The 26,321-nt window shown below is 37.5% G+C and overlaps 3 protein-coding genes across 3 annotated transcripts; all 3 read right to left on the bottom strand.

Moving 5' to 3' along the window:
* Positions 1–1,145: 1,145 nt before the first annotated feature.
* Positions 1,146–4,118, bottom strand: LOC141821150 (lipoyl synthase 1, chloroplastic-like). Its single transcript, XM_074708532.1, has 7 exons — positions 3,741–4,118; positions 3,145–3,326; positions 2,695–2,785; positions 2,437–2,594; positions 2,031–2,202; positions 1,836–1,946; positions 1,146–1,518 (listed from the first exon to the last, which is right to left on the bottom strand). Exons 1-7 carry the CDS (start codon positions 4,107–4,109, stop codon positions 1,438–1,440), a joined length of 1,164 nt encoding a protein of 387 aa, XP_074564633.1. The 5' UTR covers positions 4,110–4,118; the 3' UTR covers positions 1,146–1,437.
* Positions 4,119–4,926: 808 nt separating this feature from the next.
* LOC141821142 (lipoyl synthase 1, chloroplastic-like) lies at positions 4,927–8,063 on the bottom strand. The gene is made up of 7 exons (XM_074708521.1): positions 7,695–8,063; positions 7,172–7,353; positions 6,698–6,788; positions 6,440–6,597; positions 6,065–6,236; positions 5,870–5,980; positions 4,927–5,381 (listed from the first exon to the last, which is right to left on the bottom strand). Exons 1-7 carry the CDS (start codon positions 8,061–8,063, stop codon positions 5,301–5,303), a joined length of 1,164 nt encoding a protein of 387 aa, XP_074564622.1. The 3' UTR covers positions 4,927–5,300.
* A 2,205-nt stretch (positions 8,064–10,268) lies between these two features.
* LOC141821817 (protein PAT1 homolog 1-like) lies at positions 10,269–25,138 on the bottom strand. The gene is made up of 6 exons (XM_074709187.1): positions 25,040–25,138; positions 24,870–24,966; positions 24,127–24,275; positions 22,341–22,397; positions 15,459–15,528; positions 10,269–12,688 (listed from the first exon to the last, which is right to left on the bottom strand). Exons 2-6 carry the CDS (start codon positions 24,937–24,939, stop codon positions 10,635–10,637), a joined length of 2,400 nt encoding a protein of 799 aa, XP_074565288.1. The 5' UTR covers positions 24,940–24,966; positions 25,040–25,138; the 3' UTR covers positions 10,269–10,634.
* Positions 25,139–26,321: the final 1,183 nt, after the last annotated feature.

Here is a 26,321-nt window from a genome sequence, read left to right as displayed (position 1 = left end):
GAGGGGGGGTGTGCGACCGAACCACAGTGGACTTAGGTTTGTCCCCCGACAGAGCGGGCGAGGAGAAGGGGGCGTGACCGAACCAAAGCGGACCTCGGTTCGTTCCCCCAGCCAAGAGAGCGCGGAGGACGGGGCGTGCACGAACCGAAGCGGACTTCGGTTCGTCCTCCAACAGAACGGGCGAGGAGAAGGGGGCGTGACCGAACCAAAGCGGACCTCGGTTCGTTCCCCCAGCAAAGAGAGTGTGGAGGACGGGGCGTGCACCGAAGCGGACCTCGGTTCATCCCCCAGTAGAGAGAGCGGAGGACGGGGTGTGTACGAACGGGTGAAGCGGACCTCGGTTCGTCCCCCAGAGGAGCAAGTGCGGAGGAGGGGTTATATGAGGCGTCCCGTGCTTCCTTGTGTGCGATTGACCCGATCATTTGGTAGGACTTGTTTAACCGCGTCCATACCTCCTTGTATTTCATAACTCCCATAACAAAAATAGTTCTCTTAAATGGGATGAATATCATATAGAGGTTAGCTGAGTCCGTCCCTTTACTTCTCGACCCCTATCTGTGGGTCATGGGCCGTCGACCTATCGACCGTGCCGTTACCTACTAGAACTTTCCACCCCTGCCCAGTGGATTTTTGTCTTCTCCAGATTCGAACTGATTTAGACCTGTAGATTAAAGTACTAAAGTTCCTTGAATCTGGTAACCAAGTGAGATCGCATTAGGTGGGTTTGCATAGTTGGTCCATGTTGGAGTAAAGTTGTTAGGATGGACCAATTGGATTGGAAGGCTCGGCTTTTTAGCAAGCAAAAAACATGAGTCAAGTAACTAGGTAAATTTTTTTGAGCTAGGGTATCAAAGAGACCAGAAAGGCTCAAAGTGTCTTGGTATTCAGTATTCATGTGTGTCGATCAAACCAAGCAAACTGAACGAGCCAGGATTACTTCAATGTTATTGAAGTTAATCCTCCTCTATCCAAATGCACCGTCAATCTAATAGAATGACAATATTTCTGAATTAACAACAAATCTGAATCTGAATGAGGTATACAACTGTTTGCTGATAATTTATATCGACAATGATTAGACATTAGAATGTCTGTGCTAAATAAAAAGCCAATCAGAATTCACCAAAGCCTATCAAAGCTATAGCTGTCAAAAATCACATTTGCATTTTCCAAACTACAAACAATTACATCTGTTGATCATTGGAGTACATCTCATTTGTTTCTACACTTTTTGTTTCCTCGCTGTGTTTAATCTGTTTCATTCTTGGAATGCTTATATTGGCCAAAACCAGGGATTGATTAACATCGCTAAAGACATGGCTACTTGGATGACAAGTGAGGAGAGAAAAGCCTCACAAAATTACAGATGGAGATTTCAGTATTCTCGTGCAATTTTGTGTGTCACTTATCCTCCACCTCCTATCTTCCATCCAAAACCTATGTTCTCTCAGCAGATGTCTTGGAGCCTTTCACCAATTTCTGAACAAAGAGCTCTCCCGCTCTGTAAGAAGACCGGACCTAAAAGTACCATCAAACAAAGAAAGACCGTCAACTACAAACAGCAAAATGAAAATTTTTGTAGCAGTACAAAAATAGACTATAAATTGGTCGACAATCTACTTTTGGAGCTCAGTTATGCTTTATGAGATTACAACTTGATTATATCCTTTATGTGAGCGCAACTTTGAATAAATAAATTGGAACGATAACATATTGTTTGATTATGGTACAAGATACAAGACAAAGGAATTAAACAGCTGTGTTTCTCTTAACATGATGAAAATTTCTTATAAAAACACAAGTTTTATTTAACATCAGAAGACGATTGCACGTACCAGAGGTCCGCTAGCAACATAACGGAAACCGATAGATTCTCCATACTCTTTCCAGAAGACAAACTTCTCAGGGGTCACATACTCTTTGACCGTCAAGTGTAACGGTGTTGGCTGCAAATGATTTCAAAATCCACACATGAAACAACAACAAAACACAAAAACTCAGCTTCCATTTTCAGCTGCATCATATCATACCTGCAAGTATTGGCCCAACGTAAGAATATCAACATCAATGGCCCTTAAATCAGCCATTGCTTCCTTCACCTCCTCGTCCGACTCACCAAGACCAAGCATGATGGAAGACTTAGTCACCATCTCTTCCTTGTGTATCTTCGCATGCTTTAGGACTGATAGACTCTGCTCATACCTGCCCAAGAATGATAAAACCTGGTATTAATGCATATCGGCTCGATGTATCCTTTGCCTTGTATGTTGGTTTACGGTAAAGGCGATCGATCGATAGGGGACTTTCACTGTGTTTGTTGGTTATATCAACTAAAATGAGGCTCATTCTCTGGGCCCATATCTTAGAACATATATGCAAAAGAGTCACACTTCAAATGAAATAAACACTGAATTATGTCTTTCATGTATTGTTTACCCTGCTCGAGGATCCCTGACGATTCTTTGCAATCGCCTAACAGTTTCTATGTTGTGGGCAAATACATCAAGGCCAGAATCCACCAACAATGAAACAGCCTCCAGATCACCTCGAAAATCAGAAGTTAAACATTCCACCAATATTTCAGGTTTGAGTTTCTGGAATACAATCAAACAGCTCTGAGAAACCATGAATACTTAGCATCTACGAGCATAAGCACAAATGGAAACTAGAGTTCGAAGAGAAAAATTTACAAACCTTCAAACATTTTACTGTCTCAGCAAAGTGGCCACTTCCACCATCAGGTAGATCATCACGATCAACACTCGTAAGAACGATGTAGTCCACTCTGTCAAATATTTTAACTATGAAATGAACACCATTCTTTGGCTAATGACATAGAATCACTATAATTAAGAAAACTGTATATTTTGAACTAAAGCACCAGAATGCAGTTTACTCATTGCTATTATTGTGTTCCCTGTGTGAAAACTAAATTGCTCTACTTAGTTTCATTATTTCCCTGTACTGCATCGCCAAACTTTAGCGGGTAGTATTGACTACAGTTCTTGAACATGTAAACTTTCTGCTTGATAATCGACGTAAGAACACAACTACTCTGATAGCACAAATCCTAATAGAAGCTCAATATCATACTGCTGCCACAAGATAAACTGCCACAATCTCATTATGAAATGAAACACCTACCCCCAATTAGCAATTGCCCTTGCTGTCTTCTCGGGCTCCATGGGATCCGGTGGCGCTGGGTTTCTGCTGGTCTTAACGGCGCAGAATCTACACCCGCGGGTGCATGTATCTCCTAGAAGCATAATTGTGGCTGTTGCAATACCGTCGCCTTCGCCACCAGCTCCTCCCCCTCCATTCCAACACTGCACCCAAAACTCCAATGGTAACTAATGTTAGCACTTAGATATGGGCAGAAATATATTCAATTATGCATTTTTATAATCCTTGAAATGATTGTAATTTGGCATGAAATTTAAATGTGAACATTTAATAACAGAAAAGATCACTTATAATCCTTGAAATGATTGTAATTTGGCATGAAAATCACTGAATCCGCCACATTATTCAGAGAATTTTTTTTGACAAACTGGAGTTCAAATCATCTACAGTAAGAATCTTGTAGCATGTTGGCAATGAGGAATGATAATTTAGATGAAAAAACAGACAACAATAATGCTTCATAGATGGATCTTCTCCCTTACGTTCAGAAATTTTGATGCTAGAAACCAAAAACTCGTAAATTTATACTAAAATTTCGATCAAGGAGCCACTTTGACCTCTCCAATGTTGGGGCACTGCGCCTCCACGCAAACCGTGTTCAGCTTCAACTCTGAGAGCGACTCCTGCAGCATCCTGTACTTCTCCCCCTGAGGCGCCCTCTGCCTGAGCCACTCCGGCTTCTTTACCGTCGGATCACGGCCAGTGTGCGGTCCCATTCCGCCCGGATACGATCCTGCGGCCACCGCCGCCGGCGATTCGAACAGCTTCGATGGCGCCGGGCCGGGCATCGCCTCGGCCCTCTTCGAAGCACCTACAGCCTCAGATCGAACAAAAACGCGCAAATTGCCTGAATTCTTCGACCGAGGCTTCGTGGAACAGATTGGGATCGGCGAGAGCGGAGGATTGGCGAGAGATTTCTGCAACATTTTTGAGGATTAAGCTGGGCAACGGACGGAGGAAGCTCCAATTTCTGATCTTTTAAACCCTAGGCCCCAAACAGTCCAAGTTCCTTAAATACCCTTTCTGTTCTAATAATAGTAGAAATTTCAAAATTTATGTCGTTCGTCCAATTACTATTAAACGGACCAAATTGATGTGAACTGAAGGGTAGAAATGGAATTACAAAGGGCGATTAAATCGATGCAAGAAACTCGCATAGAATTCTCCGTCCCTTTTGGAAAAAAGTCCAAACAATTCCTAATTGCTAAACATACCCCCGAGAAGGTCAAAGGATAATTATAAAAATGTCCTTTATAGTTTACTTAAAACATTTTTAACATACTATTGGAATTTTTTATTTTGTTATCAAATTGTTTTATCTAATATCAAAATATCTATTTATCCTTTTAAATTACCGTCTAAATTATTTCATTATTAACAAAGAGGAAATTATATTTCGATAGTAAATAAAAATTAATTGTTATAAAATGGGCTAGGAATAGGATCTTGAATCTCAATCTTTTTCCCTGTGCTAGTCATTTTGGCATTGTGATTGTGGGTTGTTCTCGTGTGAGGGGCTTTGAAAGTCCGTAAGAGATCGATTTATATTGAGTACATTCAAAGATATGCATGTAAAATCTGAAAAGATGAAGGAATTATTGTGGATTATCTATCAAACTCATGAAAGCCATGTAGTTACTAGCAGTGGCGGATCCAAGGGGGGGCGAGGGGGGGCTCAATCTAATAGAATGACAATATTTCTGAATTAACAACAAATCTGAATCTGAATGAGGTATACAACTGTTCGCTGATAATTTGTATCGACAACGATTAAAGACACTAGAATGTCTGTGCTAAATAAAAGCCAATCAGAATTCACCAAAGCCTATCATAGCTATAGCTGTCAAAAAACACATTTGCATTTTCAAAACTACAAACAACTACATCTGTTGATCATTGGAGTACATCTCATTTGTTTCTACACTTTGTTTCTTCCCTGTGTCATTCTTGGAATGCTAATGTTGGCAAACACCAGGCTTGATTAACATCGCTAAAGACGTGGCTACTTGGATGGCAAGTGAGGAGAGAAAAGCCTCACAAAATTACAGATGGAGATTTCAGTATTCTCGTGCAATTTTGTGTCACTTATCCACCACCTCCTATCTTCCATCCAAAACCTATGTTCTCCCAGCAGATGTCTTGGAACCTTTCACCAATTTCTGAACAAAGAGCTCTCCCGCTCTGTAAGAAGACCGGACCTAAAAGTACCATCAAACAAAGAAAGACCGTCAAACTACAAACAGCAAAATGGAAATGTTTGTAGTAGTACAAAAATGGACTATAAATTGGTCGGCAATCTACTTTTGGAGCTCAGTTATGCTTTATGAGATTACAACTTGGTTATATCCTTTATGTGAGCGCAACTTTGAATAAATAAATTGGAACGATAACATATTGTTTGATTATGGTACAAGATACAAGTCAAAGGAATTAAACAGCTATGTTTCTCTTAACATGGCGAGACCGGACTCCTTAGTTTCAATCTCTACTGTTTTGCAGGGTTTTTTTACTTCATCGTTGAGGTGTGCATTAACAGGAACGAAGGGTCAAACACAAGTTTGATTGGAAGGTTTACTTCTCTTGATAGGAATAGATGTGCTCTAGCTAAGCTTTTCATCTAGCAGCATGTGTAAGAATTTCTAATAAAAACACAAGTTTTATTTTAACAGAAGATGATTGCACGTACCAGAGGTCCGCTAGCAACGTAACGGAAACCAATAGATTCTCCATACTCTTTCCAGAAGACAAACTTCTCAGGGGTCACATACTCTTTGACCGTCAAGTGTAACGGTGTCGGCTGCAAATGATTTCGAAATCCACACGTGAAACAACAACAAAACACAAAAACTCAGCTTCCATTTTCAGCTGCATCATATCGTACCTGCAAGTATTGGCCCAGTGTAAGAATATCAACATCAATGGCCCTTAAATCAGCCATTGCTTCCTTCACCTCCTCATCTGACTCACCAAGACCAAGCATGATGGAAGACTTAGTCACCATCTCTTCCTTGTGTATCTTCGCATGCTTTAGGACTGATAGACTCTGCTCATACCTGCCCAAGAATGATAAAACCTGGTATTAATGCATATCGGCTAGATATATCCTTTGCCTTGTATGTTGGTTTACGGTGTGTTTGTCGGTTATATCAACTAAAATGAGGCTCATTCTCTGGGCCCATATCTTAGAACATATATGCAAAAGAGTCACACTTCAAATGAAATAAACACTGAATTATGTCTTTCATGTATTGTTTACCCTGCTCGAGGATCCCTGACAATTCTTTGCAATCGCCTAACAGTTTCTATGTTGTGGGCAAATACATCAAGGCCAGAATCCACCAACAATGAAACAGCCTCCAGATCACCTCGAAAATCAGAAGTTAAACATTCCACCAATATTTCAGGTTTGAGTTTCTGGAATACAATCAAACAGCTCTGAGAAACCATGAATACTTAGCATCTACCAGCATAAGCACAAATGGAAACTAGAGTTCGAAGAGAAAAATTTATAAACCTTCAAACATTTTACTGTCTCAGCAAAGTGGCCACTTCCACCATCAGGTAGATCATCACGATCAACACTCGTAAGAACAATGTAGTCCACTCTGTCAAATATTTTAACTATGAAATGAACACCATTCTTTGGCTAATGACATAGAATCACTATAATTAAGAAAACTGTATATTTTGAACTAAAGCACCAGAATGAAGTTTACTCATTGCTATTATTGTGTTCCCTGTGTGAAAACTAAATTGCTCTACTTAGTTTCATTATTTCCCTGTACTGCATCGCCAAACTTTAGCTGGTAGTATTAAAGTTTATATCCGGTGGAGTGAAAGGACTACAGTTCTTGAACATGTAAACTTTCTGCTTGATAATCGACGTAAGAACACAACTACTCTGATAACACAAATCCTAATAGAAGCTCAATATCATACTTGCCACAAGATAAACTGCCACAATCTCATTATGAAATGAAACACCTACCCCCAATTAGCAATTGCCCTTGCTGTCTTCTCGGGCTCCATGGGATCCGGTGGCGCTGGGTTTCTGCTGGTCTTAACGGCGCAGAATCTACACCCGCGGGTGCATGTATCTCCTAGAAGCATAATTGTGGCTGTTGCAATACCATCGCCTTCGCCACCAGCTCCTCCCCCTCCATTCCAACACTGCACCCAAAACTCCAATGGTAACTAATGTTAGGACTTAGATATGGGCAGAAATATATTCAATTATGCATTTTTTTAATCCTTGAAATGCTTGTAATTTGGCATGAAAATCACTGAATCCGCCACATTATTCAGAGTTTTTCTTGACAAACTGGAATTCAAATAATCTACAGTAAGAATCTTGTAGCATGTTGGCAATGAGGAATGACATTTTAGATGAAAAAACAGACAACAATAATGCTTCATTGATGGATATTTTCCCTTACGTTCAGAAATTTTGATGCTAGAAACCAAGAACTCGTAAATTTATACTAAAATTTCGATCGAGGAGCCACTTTGACCTCTCCAATGTTGGGGCACTGAGCCTCCACGCAAACCGTGTTCAGCTTCAACTCTGAGAGCGACTCCTGCAGCATCCTGTACTTCTCCCCCTGAGGCGCCCTCTGCCTGAGCCACTCCGGCTTCTTTACCGTCGGATCACGGCCAGTGTGCGGTCCCATTCCGCCCGGATACGATCCTGCGGCCACCGCCGCCGGCGATTCGAACAGCTTCGATGGCGCCGGGCCGGGCATCGCCTCGGCCCTCTTTGAAGCACCTACAGCCTCAGATCGAACAAAAACGCGCAAATTGCCTGAATTCTTCGACCGAGGCTTCGTGGAACAGATTGGGATCGGCGAGAGCGGAGGATTGGCGAGAGATTTCTGCAACATTTTTGAGGATTAAGCTCGGCAATGAATGGAGTAAGCTCCAATTTGTGATCTTTTAAACCCTAGGCCCCGAACAGTCCAAGTTCCTTAAATACCCTTTCTGTTCTAATAATAGTAGAAATTTCAAAATTTATTTCGTTCGTCCGATCACTATTAAACGGACCAAATTGATGTGAAAATGAAGGGTAGAAATGGCATTCCAAAGGGCGATTAAATCGATGCAAGAAAACTCACATAGAATTCTCCGTCCCTTTTTGGAATAAAGTCCAAACAAATCCTAATTGCTAAATATACCCCCAGTAAGGTCAAAGGATAATTATAAAAATGTTCTTAATAGTTTACTTAAAACATTTTCAACATACTATTGGAATTTTTTCTTTTGTTATCAAATTGTTTTATCTAGTAGCCAAATACCTATTTATCCTTTTAAATTACCGTCTAAATTATTTCATTATTAACAAAGAGGAAATTATATTTTGATAGTAAATAAAAATTAATTACCATAAAACGGGTTAGGAATAGGATCTTGAATTCCAATCTTTTTCCTTGTGCTAGTCATTTTGGCATTGTGATTGTGGGTTGTTCTCGTGTGAGGGGCTTTGAAAGTCCGAAAGAGATCGATTTATATTGAGTACGTTCAAAGATATGCATGTAAAATGTGAAAAGATGAAGGAATTATTATGGAGTATCTATCAAACTCATGAAAGTCATGTAGTTGCTAGATTAGATGATAAGTTGCAAGAAAGTCGCTTATCATTTCCAAGGGCATGTTTGACGATCAAATTTGGCTCGCCGGGATAACATTTGTTAGTGTGATCAAGGCTTTTGATGAACTCAAAAGGTTTTAATTTTCACTACTTAATTTCAATTATTTTCAATGAAAATTCAACCACACTACTCATCTTCCTCTTAACTCTTTTTAAAGGATGTTTTATGTATTTTATAAATTTATTATTTAATTTAATATTGATTGTGTATTCTATTCTTTTGCCTTCAAGGTATGGTTGAATTGATTATTAAGAGACAGACTTATTGAAGTGGACAAGAATTGAATCTCGATAAAATTAAAATAATGTTCTCTCCGTAGTGGCTAACTGTAATTTCTTGATTTACTTTTTCATAGATGATCATGGATGAGATAGTTGGGGCTTATATTGTCTATAAATATCGTTTAACTAGTACAGTTAATTCGTTAATTTACTAGTCAAGGTTAGTCCAATTAGTGAAATTTCCTATTGACTCAGATATTAAACTTGACAGATTATTTTACCATAAAAACCTAAGGGTAGAAAATTAAAGTTCAGGTATCCGAAATCCGATCCGATTGGATAATTATTTGAAAAAGTCAAGTTCAGATATTATCCAAACCTAAATTTGTTATTGTAAATTGGACTTGGATAAAAATTTTCTTACCTGATACCGAATCGACTACCATCCATTATTATATATGAATTAAACTTAATTTATTCACCAGGTAAACTTCAAATGTTTTTACAGATAAATGTGTAAAAATTTTGATAAAAATAATCAAATATAAATTTTTAAATTTTATTTCTTTCTTTCTACTTGTTTTGCCATCCAAAATTATTATTTTTTATTTTAACATTTGTTAAGGATATAAAATTCTTCTCATTTATTCCATTAATATTTTATTTTTAAAAAAAATTATCCGATATCCGACATCAAGTATCCAATATTACTCGAGTATCCAATTTATAGATACCCGACCACATCAAATAGTAATTGGATTTTTTTTTCCTATCTGATATGTCGAATACCCAATTATAATTATCCAACCCGACCTGCCTATAAAAGCCTACACTAATCAGCCTAGTTACATATTTATGACATCTATTAAAGATTAACAAAATAACAAAAATTCACATAAAAATTATAATCCTCAAGATAAACAAAATAATTGAAGCGCACGCACACACAGTCCAGTCCATAAACTAATCTGAACATCAAATTTCCATTTCACAATGTGAGCAGCCACTTGAGGTACAAAAGTAATTAAACCAGGACGCATTATCAGAATTCATCAAACCACGAAGAGAGAGCTTATATCAGGATACCAAATAACAATATCCTGAATCGATCCATTAAATTACAATGGCGTAAGAGATTGTACAATTCAGACAAGAATTTGCATTTGCATGATAATTAGAGTCTAGAACCACAAGGAATTGAACTACAACAACGAAGGAATACAAAGCACGTAAGGGATGCTAACTACAAGAAAGAACGGCAATAAAAGATGCTGTACAACTTCTATCCCCATTACATTCGTATGGAGAACCAAGGCAGACAATTAAAAGTAAGCTCCCTCGATGAAACCACACTTGCAACTCACAACTATATGTAACCAGTTGCAACTCTACAAATGTTCTTGCATGAATGTTGGCAGTATTCTATTCAAACATGGAAGACTAAATGAGAGTAGAGAGACGATCCAGGTTTGGCAGAAACCTATCTGTGATTTTAAGTATGATGTGCCATCTATTCAAACATAATGAAGAGAAATCAAATCACCTGAGTGATATCAAAAGATGATTCATTTTATCATTGGGTGCATCATCCTGGAACCGACTCGGATTTTTCAGGCCTGTTCTGACCTCCATGAGTACCAGCATCAGTAATAGTCATGGACCTCTGGGCAAGCTCAAGCATTATCTTCCGCTGATGTTCGTTGGTGTGAGGAAGACTTGCACGTAACAGCTCCACAGGCATCTCTTTGCTAATAGTGATGGTTGCTTCAGGGCCTATAATTGTAGTACCAGCTGCTTGCACAAGCAGCATTTGCATTATACTGTCGTATTTGCTCAAGCAATATGTAGTTAGAAGCCCAAAGAAAGCATCAAATGATGCCTGCCACAGAGTTCTGTTGGTCAAACTGTAGTTGCTTGCAGCACGAGGGTCCATCAGAAGTTCCGTAGCTCTATCGAGAAGACATTTTATAATTATGCTGGCACCATCACCAGCTGAACTTCCAATAGGACGGAGTGGTGGTTGTTCAGATGAACATACTACTGCAGCTAGGCAAGCACCAAGTGCACTAAGTTCCATATTGCGCACACATGAAGACACAGTCTTGGACAGATTGATGGTTGTTTCTGCTGCACTGGGATCCGTAGGTAGACCACCAAACAAAATCCTAAGGTGGCGGAATATGGCCATGCAGCCTACTCTAGTTGGATGGCTTCCTGGAAGTAGAAGGTGAAGATAGCGTGATATGAGCTTTCTGCCTTTTGGAAGAGAAATGATACGTAAGAAAACAAGGTCATCCTTTGGGGCGAAACCTGATGAGTTATCAGATTTACCAGCACCTAATGGATCGACAAGCTGGAGTGATGCAGCAATGACATCAAGAAGAACCTGCCTTCTCCGCTTCAGTTGCAACCCATCATCCTGTTGTTGGTTAGCCTGTAGAACTCGATCAATATCATCCACATCCAGGAGAAGGCTAATGCAATCTTCAATTGTGATTCTAGCAGCCAACATAGGCTCCTGTTCAAGAGGCTTTATAGAGGATTTCTGATCATCACCTGATGCAGATGGCATATCAACCTCAAGGAGAGGGCGAGGCCTGCGAACTGAAGATAATGGAACTCTCCCAAGTCCATCAATCTGAACATATGCATGGGATTCATTATTAGAACGTGACCGTGATGGAGGATCCTTTATTGCTGATGGACAAAAACGATGCTTTAGTCTTAAAGTAGATGACTTTTTTGCAAGACAAGCTTGATGGTAGTAATCATCAAGGTAAGGGTCAGTGATATGTGTTGCTGCATGCTGCATTTTCAAAATGCTTTCTATTTCTTGGCCTGACATGTACTTTGATCTGAATTGAAAACCACTGTTACTCTTCGAGCTGCCAGTCTCTGACTGTTGAGACAATCGCATATTGTGTTTTCCTCTGTGAGATGATTTTGATCTATTGTCTCTAAAATTAGGCATGCCACTAACTGACTCAAAGTTGTTCATCATGTGAGGGTGATTATATCGGTTGAATAAGTTAGGTTGCAGGTGGGAGAAATGGGAAAGAGATTGCTGAAGCAATCTCTGCTGTTGTTGCTGTGACAAGAACTGTGGTGAATTTAAACCACCTTGCCGAGGTAAATGTTGAGGAAATAAATTAGGCAACAGGCTGTGATTCTCCCTTACAAAGAGGTCAGAATGATTGAGCAAGTAATTTCTTGGAATGCTAGTAGATGAGACACCAGGATGTTTGAACTGCATGCTCGGATTATAGTGCAGCCCAGCATGCAATCCTCCCAACTGATTTTGAGAACCAGAATAAGGCAGTGGAGCAGATATCTGGTCTGCTATACCCACGGATGGCAAACTTGAATGGCGAGTTAGAGGTAGACTTTGTCCCCCAGGTGGAGGGTAGGAAGTGAAAGATGACTTGGGGACACAGGTGGATTCAACGGAGTGATAATGCTGCAGTTGGTGTGGTTGAGAAGATGTACGGTAAAGCGGCTTTAGTTCATCAAACTGAGACGGAGTAACAAATGGCTGTGATGACCACCGTTTGTTCTCCTGAACATCTTCAACATCCAATATCTGATGATCAATCCAGCTTGGAAAATCAGCTTCTTGTATCCAGTCCGCATTAGAAGAATCTGAGTAGGCATAATTTTTTGAATTAATTTCTAGAATGATGTTAAAGAAAAAATATTCATTTTGCAGGACTAAAGTAGGGTTGACAGTGTGAGAATGACTTAGAAGATCAGAAGCAATAAACAATATTCAATATCTCAACTTTCCACATTAAGATCATATAAAAATTTGAGTAAATTGAAAGTGCAGTCAATGACTTAAAGAAGGAATCAATCCCAAGTAGAACTTTAGTTAGCAATTATAAATTGAATAAAACATTTATCTTCTGCTCTTTGAAGAAAAAGTAAGTCAAGAAGCTTCCTTTGGCCTATTATTTTTAATTGTACTGGAGGAGAAAATAACTATGGCATGATATTGTTTAATGACACAATTAGGGAGCATGATTCCCTAACAATCAGCTACATACAATCCAAAGGGCAACATACAGATGCAAGTACTAGACTTAGTGAAAACTAATTAATGATGAGGAAGGCCCAATAACCATGAAACTTTATTGCTCTTTTATTAGGTAACTGATATTCGTCCTCAACAGCTTGGCAAGAATATGTAATCAACTCCAATTCTAAATGATTGAGCCGATAAGATTTGTTGGAACCAGGAATTTACTTTCAGAACAATTTATCTGGAGGGCTTCACAGCTCTTGTATTCATTCCATTCTTTGAAATGAGTTGGGACTATTTTGCCTCAAGACAAACATATAAAGGATTTCAATAGCATATTGATGACAATTTCATATGGTTGAACCAAATGGTCTGTTACTCAATATTTTTTAACAACATAGCTTTAAAATTGAACCTTTCTTGCACTTGTATGATACCTATATTTGCTCCAATCATGAAATACAAGATGGTACTACCAACAGAGTATATTTTTTACATATCAAACTTGAAAGACTTAACAGATGGTTAAATAAAGCTACAAAAAGAATATATGCAAGGCAATATCAATATTGTGTTCAGATCCTTTAAATAACTTAATTATGTTAACTAGGTTTTTCTTTGGTCTCCTACCTTCTACACCAAATTTAACCAATTCAAATTGAACATATTCATTTCGTTTTAACCTTTTTCTCTCAGCTGATCAATTATTGGAACTGCATCAATTATTCATTGATTAACTGTCAATGAACTTTTTTCATTTTACCTTTTCTAATAACCTCTCACACATTTTCATCTCTACTATTAAGTTTTCGAACATGTTGATTTCTAAATTTCCAATACACACGAATCCAAGAAATATATTGGATAGTACCACGACCTCATAAAATTTCCTTCTAACCTCATGACAATAGCACAAGATTCCAAAACTTATCTCAATTTTAACCACACATTTCATATCTTATTAATAATACTTCTCAATACCTCCTTGTTGACTATTAGATCCAAAATATCTAAAATTCAGTATAGAAATTTCTTATGCATAGATCTTAAATATTTCCTGACTTGTTTCACATAGTAAGTTTCAGTCACACTTAAACGTACACCTTTTAATTTCTAAAGTTTATCTCCCCAATTTCAATGACCAATTTATACTATTTTCACTCTCATCAATTAGCAGAAAATTAGCTGATGATAGCATGAAACAAGGGGGTCTATTTTTAATACAACTAATGAGTTCATCTAATATCATGATGTAAACTCACAAATATTTTTTTTTTAAAAAATCATTTGTTATACACCTAGTGACTAACATGTTGCTATATTAGCATACATGTCCATATAAACATCTCATGTTTATATAATTATTAATACTATCTCTTATTATTTTGTTAAATACCTTTTCCAAAAGTTTCACAGTATTCCTCATGGTCACAAACAGTATTCATCACTTTCTTTCCTTAATAAATTGGTACTAGAAACACTTTTTGCTCTTTCATCAGGAATTTCTTATCTCTCAAGTAATAACTTTGTCAGTTCAATATCCCCTGCACACAGATTGCAACTGCAATACCTTCTGGACTTGCACTTAAATAGATTTACTATATATTTTAATCTCCAAACATACTTTTTTTTGTAGAGCATTGAAAAGTTTGTTAAATAATGTCTCTTTTCTGTAATTATAAGAGTTACCTTCTCGCTTTCATAACAATTGACTTATGCTTTCCCTTTGGGCGTGTACGTAGCATACCAAAGCATCCCCTACCTAAGGGCCTTGATATGTTGGATTGTGTTAGGCTTCCCTAACATTTTGATCTTCAATAAGTATGATGCTAATATTATCTAAATCTGTGCATTCTCTTTTCCTACCATTAGCAACCTGGTATACTTTAGTAACTTTTTGCACTTCCTCAATCACCGTTAATCCATATTATGAACTCATTCTTCTCAACTGAAAGTTCATACTATTATGATCGACTTAATTTTCAATTGATACATCAAATTTCCTGCATCCAATTGTGATCATATATCTTAACATTAGCATGAAAAACAATTCACTATTGCGATATCTATCGGTATGTGAAGGGTTTTACCTAGAACATTGCCAGCAAAACATCCCAAAAAAGTTGACAATCAGTCACAGAATACAAAACAAAGAAGAGAATGTAATATTTTGGTTGGAAATATCCATGTCATTTTTGTCTTCAGATCCTACCATTGTAATATCATCTTCTATGTCATCTGCACCTTTAGATATTACTTTCTAGATGTTTTACATAGGAGTGAGATGCAAAAGAAGATAAACATATAGTCTCCAGCAAGAACTTAAATTCTTTGTTAAGATAGAACAAACACATTAAGATTAGTTTGCAATAATATCACACTATCACTTACTTTCTCTAGAAAAAGACCCTCTATCACCAATAACGCCCACACTCCTTGGTTCATTGACAACTCTGTTCAGCTGAGAATGCAGAAACAATCAGTCAACAAACACCAGATGCATAAAGAAATCATGAAAAAAATGATAACAATCATGAGTAATATGATAGATAATATCAGACTGCTCACGGAGGTATACAAGCCTCTAAATTAAATCTTAGTCTGACACATATCAGAGAACATAAGAAAATGCAAAAAGAACATGTCATTGACAAAAAGTTTTAAGGGAATCTTGAAGGCAATAAAACAACCTAAGAAACCAAAATCTAAATCACTAGGCAAAAACAAGTAGTGTAGCGTTTCATAGGTGCCAATTGTAGGCTAAACCCTGGGTGAACATATACTAAGTGAAATGACCGCCTACACAATGGCACAAGGACTTCAGAACCTTAGATCCTACAAACAGGAAATTTGTACAGATAAAATAAAGAGAACAAATAAAGACAACCAAAAAGAAGGAATTTTTCATTGATAACTCAGATATGTTCTTTAGCAAGTAGCAGCTTCAATAAATCACATAACCCAGAATTCATATACATGTACTAATTTCATTGAGCTTTTAATTTGAAAGATCATAAATCACACAAATATGTTACCTGGGAAAACAGCCACAACAATCACAATCACTATATTAGAATATTAAGTATTGTATTTTAGACAGATTTTAGTAAGTTGAAAAAAATTTCTGTACTTCAACAAAAAATTTACATATCTGACCTAAAGTTTTTGACATTTAACAAACCCATCCTACTACAATTGTAACAATGCAGAGCTTTGTTAGGTACACCCATCTGACGGGAAATGCCATGTGCACCCATCTAGCTCCATGTTGGATCCTTCTTTGGTCATTGGCAAAGGGCAGCAAGCTCTCCCTCCACCTGTCACCACCTTCTTCTGTTGCACTCCTATTCTTCTCTTTTTCCCTTTCTTTCCTCTCATCCATAAACCTTGCTCTCCAGCCTCTTTCTCTTCACTCTCCCAAACTCCAGCTTGACTCCCTCCCTTGCCTCCTCTCCTCCCCTGGTCCATCTCAGTTCCCCCTCTATATATCATCCCCTTCTTCACCAATTACACCTCCCTCCACCTCTCACCCATGTTCTACTTCTAATGGCTCTATACATTAAGAGATATTCTGATTATGTATGTAATACGGAATATGAAAAAATATCAAAAAATAATACCTTGGGCTAAAAGGAAATTTTATAACACTATGGCATAATCTGTCATACTATAAATTGGAGGGCTGCGAACAAAAGAAACACGTAAAAAAATAAATTATGGCATAAATAAGCATGCTAAGACAGATGCCTATTGTGGAGTTAGTAAAAAGATTAAAAATATTAATGTCAGATTTAGCACCAATAGCTGAAAAAATGTGATTACAAGGTGAGATGATATTGACACGCTCAATGGTGACCAATAATTTTATAGTTATAAGAGTGGAAGGTGTAAGGGGTGAGGGAAATCCAAAAAAACCAAAACTGAGTTATTGAGTTAAATATTAGTAGTGGTATAAACTTGCATTGAATTCATTTGACGAATAAGATTCATATAGCCAACTTAATTAATTGGTGCAAATATGGCTTGATGATGAAATCCAAAATTATAGGGTATACAACTGATCATATCAATTGCATGCATAGCCAATTGTATCCACGAATAAAGTATTAGTTGCTCTATGTAGATATAGATTTTGAGGTAGTCATGAGAGTTGCAGCTCAACGACATGATTCCATAGTATAGGATTTCGTATTAAAAAAAAAGTCTAGCTATCCCCTGCCAATGTTACAATGCAAATATTGGAATTGTTTGGCCCAATACAATTAAGGTGAATAATGAGATCATTATTAAATTATTAATTAGAAGTAGATATTAATGAAAATAGCATTAATAAAATAAAGGATGAGTAGTTAAAATAGAGAACAGGGTCTAAAGTTTTGAGTTGTCATGTGCCCCTTAAACAAAAAAAGGGAAATCTTATGTTTCTTTAGCTTTAAATAAAATTCAACAAAGGTATAAATTTAATTTCTAGGAATTAAATTCATTTAAGCATTTTAGGATCTTTTAGAGGACCTACATGGATTCGTAGAGGTGATAGAATTTTGTTTGGAGTGATTGGGGAACAAATGGACTTTTGATTTGGGGAGGAAGCAACCAAGTTTAAGTGAGGCAACAGTTTAGACTAGAGCTGACCAGTTAGACTAATCGGAATAATTCTAATCCTAGTATTTTGTATGCCCAAATTCTTCTCTCCTCTTGTGATTTTACCAACCCCACCTCCCTGGGTGTTCCTCCCTCTCTATCTCTGTGTGATGCTCTACAAACTTACTATGGTTATCAACCTCCAACATTGTCAATTAGTCCTTCTATTTAATAATTGTCTTAAATACTCATTTCAAAATCATTTGCGAACAAGCAAATCCTCCGAGTAGAGTCTTCCCATGGTAATCATCTACTGAGAAAGAATCATCTCCTTACTCAAAGGGTGCTTTTATCAAGTTAGGGGATCCACTAAGGTAGCTACTGCTAGAGATGTCCAATTAAAAAGAGAAGAAGATTATAATGGTTTTTCATTGTCAACAGTGTGAAAATTCTTCTCTCCTTTGGATATTTTGCCAACCCCCAGCTCCCTGGGTGTTCCTCCCTCTCTGTCTTTGCGGATGCTCTACAAGCTAACTATGGTTATCGACCTCCAACATCGCTAGTTAATCCTACTACTTGGGAGTTGTCCTAAATACTCATTTCAAAATCATTTGTCTGAGTAGAGTCTTCCCATGGCAATCATCTATTGAGGAAAGATCCTCTCCTTACTCGAAGGGCGCTTTTATCAAGTTAGGGGATCGACCGAGGTAGCTACTATTAGGGATGTCCAATTGAAAAAAGAAGATCATGTGGTTTTTCATTGCCAACCATGTCATGCAGCATTTGTAACCCAAATTGTTAGAGGTGTCATTTAAGATGTGTTTGATGAATGGGATGTGCGCAAGGATATCTGAATGCTAAGCATCGTGAGGACTAAAGAATTTAAGAGGAGAGATTTGTGTCGAAGGAGAACAATTATGGGCAAGTTGTGTGCCTATTATTTACTAGGTCAAAGCATCGTAAATTACAGTGTCCTTGAGTTTCATTTGAAGAGGATAAAGTATCAGGTTGTGTTGACAACCATGCCATCATGATTGTTAGGTGGAGCCTTTACTCCCAAATGTGTGAGGAACACATAATAGTGTTGCTTAACTACATCAAGGTCATCAGTAGGACTTATTCCTAATCATGTATTGCAGGTAAGGTAACGTTCAATCTCATAGCACATATATTGTCTTCAAGTTGGTTAACATACATAGGGTGGAATCTTGTAGCATATCATGGAGAAGTAACCACACTCATGTACTCAACTCGATGCGCGATTTGTGTTGCTCACATAGTGGAGACAAGGAAATTAGAGAGATTGAGATGTGTGTTAAGTTCCTAGGTGAACCATCGTGAGTAAGATTTATAGTTTCTATCTAACTTGTCCAAAATGTCAAGTTCATGTGATCCACTACGGGTCGTGGCATAAGGGTAGACCTTAGGCTACGTTTGGTAGGACGTAATGTAATCATGCTTGTAATGTAATCAAGTTTGTAATGTAATGTAATCAAGATTACATTACTATGTTTGGTTGAAGGAATGCATGTAATCTTTGATTACAAGGATGATTACATTACAGTGTTTTGTGTCCATTATTTTCAGTAAGGAATATAATTTTTATTATTATAAAATACCAATAATATTCTTCCTCCCTAACTGGGCTCGTGGAGAGGGATCACCTGCGATAGCGCCAGCAGGGCAAGGACGGAGAGGAGTAAACCTCAATAACAGAAATCCACGAGGAAAAAGAAGAAGAGAAGGATTGTGCGACGAGGAAAAAGAAGAAGAGAAGGTTGCTATCGACGAGGAAAAAGAAGAAACCTCAATAACTAGGGCTGCTATCGACGAGGAAAAAGAAGAAGAGAAGGGGCTGCTATCGACAAGGAAGAGGCGAGAAGAAGAAACCTTGTCTCCTCCGTTGGCAGGCTCAAACTCTACGGCGAAATCCGACAGCCTCGCTTCGTTCCGACGAAATCTGACGAGGATAGGTCGCGCGAGCGGTAAGGGCTGTGCGGGGTATGCGAATGGAATCGTTGAGGAGAAGGGTTGTGCAGTGTGCGGATGGATGCGGTGAAGAAAAGGATTGTGCGGCGTGCGGATGAATGCGGTGAAGAGAAGGGTTGTGCGCCGCCGCTTGTGGATGGATGTGGGGAAGAGAAGGCTATGCGTCGTGCGAATTGAGGCGGTGAGGAGCGAAAGGGTGTATTTGGTATGATAAAAATAGAATTCGTAATGTAATCAGATTCCACACTATTTCTTTTGTAATCGAGATTACAGATCTTGGATCTTTTTTTGTAATGCAATTACATTACATTACATCTCTAAAATGTTACCAAACAAAGTAAATCATCTTGTAATGTAATCCTGATTACATTACATGAGGCATTATGAGATTTGGTTATCAATGCTTGGTCAAGGTAAAAGTGTAACTCATTTCATGGGTGTGACCATGAGAATGTGCTTATGATTATGCATAGATATAGAACAATATGTCATTAGGAGGTAGATATTGATCATCAAAGTGGATGACATGGCATTAAGATTGTTGGACCTTTTCTTACATAGTATTGTGACATAATTTAACAATCTTGGGATTGAGGATAAGTACTTGATGCTAATTTGATCGAGATGTTAGGTGCTCTGTTGATTTTACCTTAGTGAGGTCATGATGGGCACTTCTTGATAACCTGATGAAAACTCCTTTCTTTCTTTGACTTTTCAATTCATTTGTTAGAATTGCATATTTGCATTTAATTTATTGAATCCTATAACTTGAGTTGCTACAGTATATTTAGATTGCTTATCATGCTTAAAGATAATATTCATGATGCATGCTTAATGTTGCTATCCTTACTTGATGATGTATGTTTAGAGATTATTATTCTTATTTTATGTTACATATTCATGCATGTCATAGTGAATGCTTGCCTAACATGGAAAGCCTATAGTATGCTTGTTATAGATGGTGTATTAGATGAGGGGGTAGGATGAAAGGAATTCTGTGCATCTTGGACATAGCATAGGGACTTTGAGATTGGTGGTTATATAGTAATCTATGGGCATTGATGACGAGGCGCACATAGATAAACCCTCAATGCCTCATCAAGAAATAAGTGACTTCAAGAATATTAGGCCATCGATGCATCTTGGACATATTAGGCACGTGCATCTTGGACGTAGCATAGGGATTTTTGTTGCTTTTTCAATGAATAAGAGTATGAATGGTGACCAAAGTCTTCACTAAAATCATGAGGTGTGAAGGTGATAACGATGAGATGAATTCCCATAACCTATGGCAAAATCCACGTACAAAAAAGGAAGGATGCTCGAATTTCTCCCACCGATTTAGTATATCTTTCAATTTAAAAATTGAACTTGTATTTAAATAAGTTGAAATCTTAAGTAACCAAACATTATAATCAATTTTCCCACAATATGATCATATAAAGTAGATATAAATTATATGAATGCATCTAAAGTAATTATGATAAGAAAATTTAAGTTCATAAATGTAACAGAGCAGCCCGGTGCACGAAGCTCCTATCAATGTGGGGTCCCAAGGAAGGGTTTATTATAGGCAGTCTTAATCTGCTTTGTAAAAGGTTGTTTCCAAGCTTAAACCCGTGATCTTCAGGTCACACGATAGCAACTTTACCAATGCGCCAAGACTCCCTTCGAATAATGTGATAATATATTTAAAAAAATTAACTAATTAAATACAAGTCATTTTAATTACCAACCAAATTAACAAAAGTAATTTTCAAAGAGGAAATGAGATTATCCTAAGATGATGTGAGCCTTTGTCAACGTTGAAGTTGCCACAAGTTTTGAGCTGGATCAATGGATGAAGATATTGTTGGTGTAATCAAGTTCAGATAGATCAAACATTATGTTTTGATGTTTGGACAATATGTTGGTGCACTCATGTTACATGATTAAATATAAGTTAGGATTGATGTATCAAGTAGGTCAAGACTATTTGAGGTCATGATTAAAATGCAATCATGTTTTACCTTAGTGAGGTCATGATGGGCACTTCTTGATAACCTAATGAAAACTTCTTTCTTTCTTTGACTTTTCAATTCATTTGTTAGAATTGCATTTAATTTATCTTGAATCCTATAACTTGAGTTGCTATAGTATATTTAGATTGCTTATCATGCTTAAAGGTAATATTCATGATGCATGCTTAATGTTGCTATCCTTATTTGATGATGTATGTTTAGAGATTATTATTCTTATTTTATGTTACATATTCATGCATGTCATAGTGAATGCTTGCCTAACATGGAAAGCCTATAGTATGCTTGTTATAAAGACCAATGACCTAGAAAGATCTATATAGCCGACCCCACCTAGTGGGATAAGACTTGGTTGTTGTTATTGTTGTCGTTGTTATACATAGAATCATAACTTTGCGATAGATTAGCAATAATATTTCTTAAAAATAATGACTCAATTTATCCCAATAAGATCTCAAATTATCCCAATAAAACTCTAATTAAAATTTTCTAAAAACTAAACTTTTTAAAAACCCTCCAGCTATTTTCTAAGTAATATAGAAAATTTAACAACTTATACAATTTTAAACTTTTTAACAATATATTAAATAGAATTTAAAATCTCATTGATTTAAATTCAGCACAAGTACCTCCTTTCTATCAACAAAGCAAGCGATAAAACTCAACAGAATTGTTTGAAATTTACCTTTCTAAAGGTTGTTGCAAGGTCATCAATCTCGGATAAGGACCCTAAGCTTTCAATCTGCAAATATTACAATAAGACAATGCAATTTTAGCTACAAAAGTTTGCAAATATTGTTTTATAAGGTATCTTTGAGTGAAAATAACAAGGACTAAAGGATCTGACATAGTATGTAAATTGTCCAGTTCTAGGAATTCTCAGTGTAGAATACTTGAATAACAATAGCAATCAAAGCTCAACAAAGTTAAATCAAAGAAGCTAAAGAATAAAACAATCCAATCTCAAGAATCATCAAGATAAATAAAAAGTGAAAGGTTGAAAACATGAGTTAGGGCAAAGTTCTATGTAGGAAGAAGCAGATTTTAGATCCAATTAAATCAATGTCTGTATGATAAGGAAAGAAAAGAGAGGGAAATCAAAGGGACGGGAAATTGGTATAATGGACAACAATGCTGAGAAGGATCTAGATTCAAAATTCAAATAACCATGACTATTTAAAGAAGGTGTAAATTTGCAAATTCACTCATGTAACTCTACAGAACTACCAATTGTGGTGAGCTATAACTACCTATATTCTACCCACTATTCACAATAATCAAAATATTTGATTGCCAACAAAATTTGAGTGTTATTGTTTAATAAATCATGAGAAATATATAAAATAAATAAATAAGTCTCTCTTCTGCACCTTTCAGTATGCAATGAGTCTGGCTGCTTAGACTCTTTAGTATACCTATATTCATAATGTGCCATGCCAACACGAGTAAGGAAGGTGTACCTATCAAGCCCGAGAAATAGAGAATGTATGTGTCAATGCTCCTACACCTGAACCTTGTACATGACAATTCTAATTAGTTAGGATCTTTCACAGAAGTATTTGCTAAATCCAATTTGTTAAATTATCCTAATTTTAAGGCCTACTATTTTACTCATACTAAGCAACCACACGAAAACAATTGCATGCATCAAACCACTAGGGAATCAAAGTGATATGCTATTCCCAGGTGAATCCTTGGCCAAATCTCTCCATTTAGGCACCTATATCTAATGCCTAACCTATTCGAATAAGGAAAATTGTTAAAACCAATGGTCATAACTCATGATACTTAGCCAAATTGAGATTAGTAGCCTTGTTTTAAAAAGCAGTTGCCTAGGCGGTCTTGCCAAGTGGTTGCTTCAACTAGTGGTCTATCAATTGCACAATATAATGTGCCTCTATACTAGGTAGAGATTAGAGCATTGTTTTAAAAAGTGGCCACCTATGCGATTTTTTTGCCAAGTGGTTGCTTCATCTGGTGGCTAGGCGGCCCTTGCTAGCTGGTCTTATAGAAAGCAACCAAGGTGGCAGAAAAAAAACAGCCTGGCAGTCAACCTAAGTGGCCTAGGCAACTCAGGCTGTCCACTTAGATGGGTTATGTGCTAAAGAGAAAAAATATAATCTTTATGAGTTGTTCATTCATTTGATACATAGTTATCTTATCTATATTTACTATTGTTTTATGATCCTAATTATAAGCTAGCTATGTATTTTCTTACAATTTGAATTTATAGTTATAAATTATTGAATTTTATTTTATATAGATGTACATCAACACTTGCTAATTTTAATAATTTACTTCTCTTCCCTATTTTAATACCAATCACCTAAGTCACTTCCTACCACTTAGGTGTTGGTCAATAGGTTGATGATCTTTTACGACCTTGATCGGCAGCTACACCTATAAAAATTCTACAAACTAATTACAATAGGAGAATGTAACACAGATCTTTATTGATAAAAGTAACTCACTTCTTTATCACCAAAAGAAGAAAACTTGGATTGCTCAAGACCAACAAGGCTTCCAAAGTAATCATCATCTTCCAAACCACCTAACTCAACTTCCTCCATGTCATCCTTACCAAAGAATGAATACTGTGAAGCATCAAACTGAATATTATCTGCACAGAACACAAAACCACATTACGAGTCTATAAGTTGCATTAGTAAATATAAGCTCTTGCTACAACGATGAAAACCCATGAATACAAACTATTACAAGTAGTAGCGTCAATTATTACAATATTATCATAGAAGTTAACAGGAAAAAAATGTCAAAATGAATTGTTAGTGGAGAATTGAAGCTCACTGTTAATCTTTGCAAAGTGTCAATTGATGTCCAACCTCCAGAAAAGTTGCCAAACCATTGAAACAAAATTAGTCAAGAAATCAAACTCAACTTAAGGTTGATATTAACATGAAGAAGCATTCACACTGATGCTTGGAAACGCTGATAAACAAATTCAAGCATTGATAGCCAACCCATCAGCGGTTTCTAAAAAACCTCACGAAGGGGGCTTCGAAGACGCAACTTACAGATCTGCTTAGTTCGCAGAATTTATTTCCATCAGGACAACATAAACAACCCGATCGATCAAGAATGGGCATATGGTAAAGGAGAATTAAACTTCCACGCGAAAGGAGGCGAAAAAAAAAAAGGAAGCATGACGCTAAGGTTCCACCGACCCCAATAAAAGGAAAAGGCGAACACCAACCTGATCCACCGGCGGAGTATTTCCCGATGTCATCGATCCTGGGGTTTCCTTCCGCATCAAGCCCCTTCATGGCACCCGGATGCCGAAGGCTAAGACCCTAAAGAGCAAAAATAGCAAAAGATGACGCCGATCGGCGGACGCATAAAGACGGGCGAAGGAGTTCCGCCCACCTCGCAACAAGAATAAAGGATTGGAGTTCTTCGCCAGTTGAGATCTGGGAGCCGAGCGAGGTCGGTCGGTCGAGAGAGCAGTGTGGTGGCACTGGGCCTCGCCTCGCGAATGAACGAGCAAGAGAAATAGGGAAGAAGAGGAATAATTAGCGTATAAAAGGGGAATCTTTAGTTTTGGGTGGGTTTAGTTTCATTTTGGCTCCTTTTAGTTTCACATTTTTCACTAACAGCTTTTCATGAATTGTATAATTTTTTTTTACCAGGAAGGAGCAATTCGCGCATTTTCCAAAATGCCCCTGTAATTTATTAGATTTTTAAAATGCACTAAAAAAATGTGTATAAATAATTAAATTATTGAAATAGTCGTTCAAATTTTACTTGATTTTCTTTAGAAATTTGAAATTGGCTCCAGTTTGATTTCAACTTAATTTGGTTAAATGTTATCGAGTTCTTAATTAAGTTTATCAAGTGGGTCGATGGAAAAAAATATCATCATGAATGATCATGGCAGATCGTATGTCATACACCGAAGGTTACCCCCGTGCGCTCTATAGGATGTGTGCGCTATCGACATGTCCGCTAGCCATGTGGATTGACGAGAAAAAATATCATCATGAACGTCAAATCGAACTGTATGCCACGCACCGGGTTGCTCCCATGCCGCTCTATATGATGTGTGTGTCGTTGACATGTCCGTTAGCTAAGTGGATCAACGAGAAAAAATATCATCATGAACGCCCATGTCGGACCTTATGCCAAGCACCGAGGGGTGCCCATGTGTCGCTCTATATATAGGATGTGCACGCTGTTGGCATGTCCACTAGCCAAGTAGATCGACGAAAAAAATATCATCATGAACAGTCATGTCGGATCGTATGTCATGCATCAGGAGTTGCTGGCACATCATGCCGCTCTATAGGATGTGCGCGCCATCGGCATGTCCGCTAGCCAAGTGGGTCAACGAGAAAGAATAATCATATCATCATGTTAACCAAGAGTTGTTGGCACACCATGCCGCTCTATAGGATATGCACACCGTCGATATGTCCACTAGCCAAGTTGGTCGACGAGAAAAAATATCACATGAACGATCATGTAGAACCGTATGTCCCCTGTGCCACTCTATAGGATGTGCGTGCCGTTGACATGTCTGCTAGCCAAGTAAATCGACAACAAAAAATATCATCATGAACAATTATGTCGAACCGTATGCCAAGCATTAGGGGTTGTCATGCGCCGCTCTATAGGATGTGCGCGTCGTCAACATATCCGCTAGCCAAAT

The sequence above is a fragment of the Curcuma longa genome, chromosome 2 (assembly GCF_044706935.1).
Source record: "Curcuma longa cultivar G26 ecotype Majalengka, Jawa Barat chromosome 2, ITB_CL_G26_1.1, whole genome shotgun sequence".
Classification (NCBI taxonomy): Eukaryota; Viridiplantae; Streptophyta; class Magnoliopsida; order Zingiberales; family Zingiberaceae; genus Curcuma; species Curcuma longa.
This window is presented reverse-complemented; position numbering and strand designations above follow the sequence as displayed.

Coding starts and splice junctions, on each gene's coding strand:
- LOC141821150 (XM_074708532.1), bottom strand. CDS start 4,109: ATGTTGCAGAAATCTCTCGCCAATCCTCCGCTCTCGCCGATCCCAATC. Junction 2,786..3,144: donor AGGGCAATTGCTAATTGGGG/GTAGGTGTTTCA, acceptor AATATTTGACAG/AGTGGACTACATCGTTCTTA. Junction 1,947..2,030: donor CGTTGGGCCAATACTTGCAG/GTATGATATGAT, acceptor AATCATTTGCAG/CCAACACCGTTACACTTGAC.
- LOC141821142 (XM_074708521.1), bottom strand. CDS start 8,063: ATGTTGCAGAAATCTCTCGCCAATCCTCCGCTCTCGCCGATCCCAATC. Junction 6,237..6,439: donor GTCAGGGATCCTCGAGCAGG/GTAAACAATACA, acceptor ATTCTTGGGCAG/GTATGAGCAGAGTCTATCAG. Junction 5,382..5,869: donor ACGTTGCTAGCGGACCTCTG/GTACGTGCAATC, acceptor TGGTACTTTTAG/GTCCGGTCTTCTTACAGAGC.
- LOC141821817 (XM_074709187.1), bottom strand. CDS start 24,939: ATGAAGGGGCTTGATGCGGAAGGAAACCCCAGGATCGATGACATCGGG. Junction 22,398..24,126: donor CTTCTTTTGGTGATAAAGAA/GTGAGTTACTTT, acceptor TAATATTTGCAG/ATTGAAAGCTTAGGGTCCTT. Junction 12,689..15,458: donor AGGGTCTTTTTCTAGAGAAA/GTAAGTGATAGT, acceptor ATGCCTACTCAG/ATTCTTCTAATGCGGACTGG.